The sequence below is a fragment of the Nestor notabilis genome, unplaced genomic scaffold (genome assembly GCF_000696875.1).
Source record: "Nestor notabilis isolate BGI_N333 unplaced genomic scaffold, ASM69687v1 scaffold14949, whole genome shotgun sequence".
NCBI classification, from domain to species: domain Eukaryota; kingdom Metazoa; phylum Chordata; class Aves; order Psittaciformes; family Psittacidae; genus Nestor; species Nestor notabilis.
Genome location: NW_009944386.1, coordinates 63,281 through 69,444, shown reverse-complemented (window position 1 = coordinate 69,444; position 6,164 = coordinate 63,281). Strand labels below are relative to the sequence as shown.

Genomic DNA, 6,164 nt, shown 5'->3' with positions numbered 1-6,164 from the left:
CCACCTCTCAGGGCTCTTCTGAAAAGCAGATATACATTTTAGGCCTCTCTTTGCTTTACAAAAATGGTGCAAGATCTGAACAACCCTCAGAGCTGGGTAACATGAATAATAGTGATCGGGATGTACATAGAATCACAGAGTGGTTTGAGTTGGAAGGGACCTTAAAGCTCAAGCTTAAAGTTCCAACCCATGCCACAGGCAGGGACACCTTCCACTAGAGCAGGTTGCTCCAAGCCCCTGTGTCCAACCTGGCCTTGAACACTGCCAGGGATGGGGCAGCCACAGCTTCTCTGGGCACCCTGTGCCAGCGCCTCAGCACCCTCACAGGGAAGAACTTCTGCCTCAGAGCTCATCTCAATCTCCCCTCTGGCAGGTTAAAGCCATTCCCCTTGGCCTGTCCCTACAGGCCCTTGTCCAAAGCCCCTCTCCAGGTTTCCTGGAGCCCCTTTAGGCACTGGAGCTGCTCTAAGGTGTCCCCTTCAGGAGCCTTCTCTTCTCCAGCTGACCCAGCCCAGCTCTCTCAGCCTGGCTCCAGAGCAGAGCTGCTCCAGCCCTCGCAGCAGCTCTGTGGCCTCCTCTGGCCTCACTCCAGCAGCTCCACGTCCCTCTTGTGCTGTTGCCCCAGAGCTGGGTGCAGGACTGCAAGGGCTCTCATACTGCACTGTCATAGTTTAAGGGCTTTATCTTGTGGGAAATCGTTAGAACAAGCAATACCTTCACACAAGCCATCTCTAGGAAACTCCTGAGCGCTGCTGCAAGATGATGAGCTGTTACCTGTGATGAGTTTGCTCCCAAGGTTTTACCAAGTCCTGTAACATTTGTTTCATCACTTAGGGCCAAAAGTGGGAACAACCAGGTCCTGGTAGCATCGGGCTTGTTGGAAGAGGCTGTGCTGGGGACTGCCCCATGCCTCCTAGGACAAACACAAATGCAAGCTGGGACCATCAGTCTGAAATCCTGTCCCCAGCTACCCAGTTTGAACAGCACATGGGTTTTTAAAGGACCGGCAAAGCAACACATCCACCGCAAATCCACTAGCCACCACAAATCTCTCAATGCACTTGCACAAACGACTTTCCCCCTAGCTCCCCGCTTTAGCCATGCTGAATCTCACCTTGTGTACTTTCTGTCCTCTCCTCATGGAACACAAACTGCTTCACTTTGCCCTGAAGGTCCCAGGGCTCAGCTTCTCCCCATCCTCACCTCTAATTCACCCCTAAGCATACAGGGAGCAGTTGGAACAAAGCTTCAAGAATGTGTTCGACGCAAATTATTATTCCCCTTCTAAAAAGATTACAAAAATCCTTTTATTACAAAATATTAAAATGTTCAAATTATTGGTGTGGAAAAACGTTTCCTGGAGGTAAAGTTTTTCAAAACTAAGGTTTTAATCACAAGCATAATCCTTTCTGGCTAACATTTCCTGTCTTGTGAAACATGGAGAGAGGAATTGCGCAGAGGCCTGGCTGGGCTATGAACAAAGGAAGATGCTGCCTGTAAATAGCTTGGAGGACATCAGAAGACACTTCTCTCATCAGCGATCTTTTTAAGCTTAATATAGCTCCTCTTTGCATAAAACATTGACATTTTTGCAATGTTTGGACCCAATGGTGCGAATGCTGACTGTCATCCAAAGATACTGGAGTGTACCTTCAAAAATATGCAGGAACATTTTACAGACAGTAGTTTCACTTGCCTCCAAAATGCCATATCTTAATATTTTATACTTATATATATTTAAATGTTAGTACCACCAGATAAATGCTAACATGCTTTTATGCTAATGCAATCACTGAAAATCCAGATAATGTTGTGTATTGGCATAGACTGTTAGTGAATTATGGATACCTAAATGTACAATCCTACATGCCTAGCAATTATTTTTGTTAGTGCATTTAACTTTTATTTGCAATCAGAGCACTTGAGGATTGTTCAAATGAAGTTTACTTTTGTAAACTGCTGAATGGAAAACATTTTGTTAAAGGTTTAAAACCAGTAAGACTGTGGATGAGTGTGTAGAGTTGCAATGAGGGTGCTGCTCACAACACTCTACCAGATGGAACAATGCTTGATTTGGTCACAGACTCAGCGATTACACCCCAAACACCTAAAATGAAGGACACATAAGAGAAACAGAGATGAAACCTTGATTTCTTCCCTATCAGGTTACCCTCTTATATGGCAGAGGCTCACAGACAGAGGCAGATGGATGCCAGGAGGACAGCACTCTGGCTGCTAGACCCTGGGACCTTGAGGGCCAAAATCGGCTGTGCCTAAGGCTGCTTTTCAAGCCCAATTTAAGCCAAATAAATAGGATTGATATCAGGAGGAAGAAATCTTCAGCTGCCCCTACTGTGCCTTCTCTTCCTCTTTCTCCTCCTATTACCTTTACCGACCTAACATTTTGGCCAGGCACCCAGCCTGTTGGCTCAAGATGCTGATCCACTTGAAAACCCATTTATCCCAAACCAGTCTTCAGCACAGCCAGACCTCTGGGCCAGGTCTCAGCCTGAGTAGGTGCAGGCAAGACCCTGGGTGATGCAGCTGCCTGCTCCATCCCTCACCTGCTTCACTGCCTGATCAGAGCTAAGGACAACACAAATCTGGAGAAGACGTGGATATTTTTAAGAGTTGGAAGGTTCTGGATGTGCCCCAAGCACGTCTGAGACTCTCAGGGTCCAGTTGTTTTCTGCTGCCTACATACAATGCCAAGCTCCCTCTGCCAGATCCAGCTATGCCAAGAGTTAATGACCTCCTAGACTGCATTGAGGAGCTGCTATGATCATGCCCTAATTTCCTCTGGGAAGCTTTGCCTGGCTTGAAACCACCAGCCTCAGCCAACCTGGCTGAAGTGACCTGGAAGGTGGCCACAGACCCATTTGGTGAGCAGCAGACCATCACCTGGCTCAGCATCCAATGCAGGACCTGATACCAGCCCCAAGCACACAAGATAGATCAGATCATGCCCCTACGGCCCAGTGAACTGTGCACCTCTAGGCATTTACTGGGAAGTCCTTGAGGCCCCAAGGAACAACCTGGAGTGAAGGAAATAAGCAACAGCTCCTCAGAAAAGCACAAGGCATCAGAAGATGCTTAGTGTGAAGTACATGAAATGCCCCAAGCAGTTTAAATGGAGCATGGAGTAAGCAGAGAAATGTACGAACAAACAAATTAAGCAGATAGCACAAAACAGACAAGTTGGCACGGAGGTGTCTAATGAGAAAGCTTAAACACAGCAAGGAAGAAGCAAACCCAAAACCCAGATGTAATATCCCTCACATTTTGGAGCTGAGCTCTCAGACAATACATCATCCAAACCACTCCAAATTACCATCTGTCAGAATGTCCTTTAAAGAGAAAAGGTCTAAAAGTTTCCAAAGCAGTATTTTAATATTGTCATATTAGAAAAGAGATTGCTTCTGTCCAAAGAAGGGCACTTGCAATTAAGTGAGGGATGCTATACAAAAGCATTAGTTTCATGGGCACTGCTACATGCTCATATTATGAGCCCATGAGTTTCTTCAGTCTTGACCATGTAACATTACCTAAATCAGGAAATAAGTGATTTAATAGCTCCTGTCATTTTGCAAGTTACCCGCAAATGTTTCCAGACCCTCTGCATGATTTTCTCTTTTATGAAACATATAATTAAGAGTCTACAGGCTATTAAAAGAACCTAAGGAAACAATGCCATTATTTCAAACATTAAGATACGACAGAAAATGAGGAGTGGGTCTGTGTTTCTGATGTGAGTGTATCTTACTGTGATCAATATGTCAAGCTCTGTTTCAGACTACAAGATCTATCCTTTCCTGGTGTAAATCTGGGTACCTGGTGTAAATCTGGTGCTGCAGCTGTCCGTAAGGCCACATTCCTTCACACATGCTGAGGAGCAATTGCATTGTATATAAGATTGCAAAAGAAACATAGATTTGTAGACTATATATTAAACTAAGTGATAAAAAAATTATAATGGTGGAGAGGTGACCATATTTTTAGGCATAGAAATAGGCAGATAATAACAGTCCTGACTTACAATCTTCACTCTGGACTTCTGACCCTGAAGTTTGGGTCCATCCAATACATTTCTAAAGCCTCTGTACCTGTGAATGTGCAACACACACACACCACAAAGCCCCAAACCCCATAAAACAGAAAGGGCACCAATAAAACCCATCGAGCTCACACAGTTCCACCTGCAGCACTGCATGAGGCAGACTGGGCTGCTTCAGGCAACAGCCACCTTCCAATGAACCACAAATGTCCTTCAGACCTGTTGACCCCACTCCTAATGCCATGTCTAATGGACACCCCTTAGGTGTCAGAGGTACATGTCCATAAGGATAACACCCCCCTCCAAAGGCCACAGGAGTTACTGTATGTCTGGAATCAGCATCTTGCTATCCAAAAGCAATCCAGGAGAAAGGAACAGGAGGAGAAGGGTGCTCCCTGGGGTGCTTATAACAGCACCATCCTCCAGATCTTCCCCCACAGAGGGCTGCCAAAGGGAGAGACGGGGAGGCAGAATTATTCCTCTCAAACTCTATTAAAGAAGCCCAGGGAAATCAAGAAGCAACCATAGCTTCCACACCCAGTTACTTCTAGCTAAGTCTAACCAGCAGGATGAGGACTCACTGAGGAGAAGACCAGGGTACGTGGTACTAGAAGGAAAGGGCTAGGCAGGCGAGAAGACAGCGTGGTGGTCACAGGGTGAGAGAAGCTCCTGCTGTTAGGAATGACTCTAGAGCGATGAAGGGAAGCACAGGGCCTGTGGGGTGTCATGAGGTGGGCCGGAGCTCACCTGGACAGCGCGGCTCCCAGGACGAAGGCAGAGTGCTCCTTCAGCGTGGCCTCGGTGCTGTTCAGCCCGTGGATCACCAACTGGAGTCCACCCATGGAGAGGAAGTCCTTAGCATTGTCCACCTGATGGGGAGAGAGCAGGCCCCCATCAGCACGGAACCCCCAGCCAGACTCCACACAGCAAGCCCAGGAGAACGCCTTGCTCCGGGAAGCACAGCAGCTCTTCCCTCCTGGGCTAAGCAGGGCTGAGCTTGAAAAAGCAATTAAAAACTGAGAGGGAACAACTGTGGCTTGAATTTCATACAGTAGTGCCTGTGAGCAGGGATGTCATGGTTGCAGAAGCACAGTTTACTGACAGGTGGCTGCTATCACACCCTGAACACTCACATGCTTTGACTAGCTATCAAAACCATGCTTGACACATATTTCAGTAATTCAGGTGATGTCAAAACTGTGGTCGATAACATGATGTCAGAAACCCCACCAGTTCTGTGCTCGCTCTCCTCCAAGCAGGGCTCTGCTGGGACCACAGGGAATTGCTTGTTTTGCAAATGCAATTAATTAATTGATGCTCTAATTGCAGCATCAGGAGTTGGGGCTGTTTAAAAGCCTGCCAGCAGCCACAGCACATGGGCAGCATCACCCCTGCTTGCAGCAAAGAGCATGGGTGGCTCTGGGCTTTGTCCATGAGGACCATCAACAACTTCATGTGGACGTGACAAGGAAAAGACAGTCCCTGATTAGAGGGGTCAGCCAGGGGGTTCCCCTTAGGGCTGCCTGAACAACGGGTTTTCTAAAGCAAACAATATTGGACTCACTGCCAGTAGGGAGAAGTTTAAACACTGATGGGGATCATCAGTCTCTGACTTGAATCAGACGTGGGGCTAACGAGGCACAAATCACACTGGCCATCTGTTCTTGGGAAGAGATTAAAAAGAGTTCCAAAGGGCTTGCAAACAAAATCCAGAGAAACAGCACAAAGTGCTTCAAGTACAGAATTCAGTCCAAAGTAAAATCGATGCTTTTGGATTTTCAAGGATTTTTTCTTTCTTTTTTTTCAGTTTAAAAGGGAATCTGATGAACACTCAGAATTGTGTGTGCAAAAAAATTGGGCTTAGGATTTTAACATTTCTCTTCCCTGGAAGATGGGGAGACAACAGCATATGGGCCAGAGGAGGCCACAGAGCTGTTGCGAGGGCTGGAGCAGCTCTGCTCTGGAGCCAGGCTGAGAGAGCTGGGCTGGGTCAGCTGGAGAAGAGAAGGCTCCTGAAGGGGACACCGTAGAGCAGCTCCAGTGCCTAAAGGGGCCAATGAGAAACCTGGAGAGGGGCTTTGGACAAGGGCCTGTAGGGACAGGACAAGGG

General features: G+C 47.1%; 1 protein-coding gene across 1 annotated transcript in view; it reads right to left on the bottom strand.

Moving 5' to 3' along the window:
- Window positions 1-4,801: 4,801 nt before the first annotated feature.
- Window positions 4,802-6,164, bottom strand: part of LOC104411867 (nucleotide exchange factor SIL1-like) — a gene marked incomplete at its 3' end in the record, with an annotated part of 59,696 nt that continues 58,333 nt past the window's right edge. Inside the window, exon 7 of the mRNA XM_010022403.1 lies at window positions 4,802-4,923. Within this exon, the coding sequence (XP_010020705.1) occupies window positions 4,802-4,923 (122 nt within the window). The remainder of the gene's footprint in view (window positions 4,924-6,164) is intronic.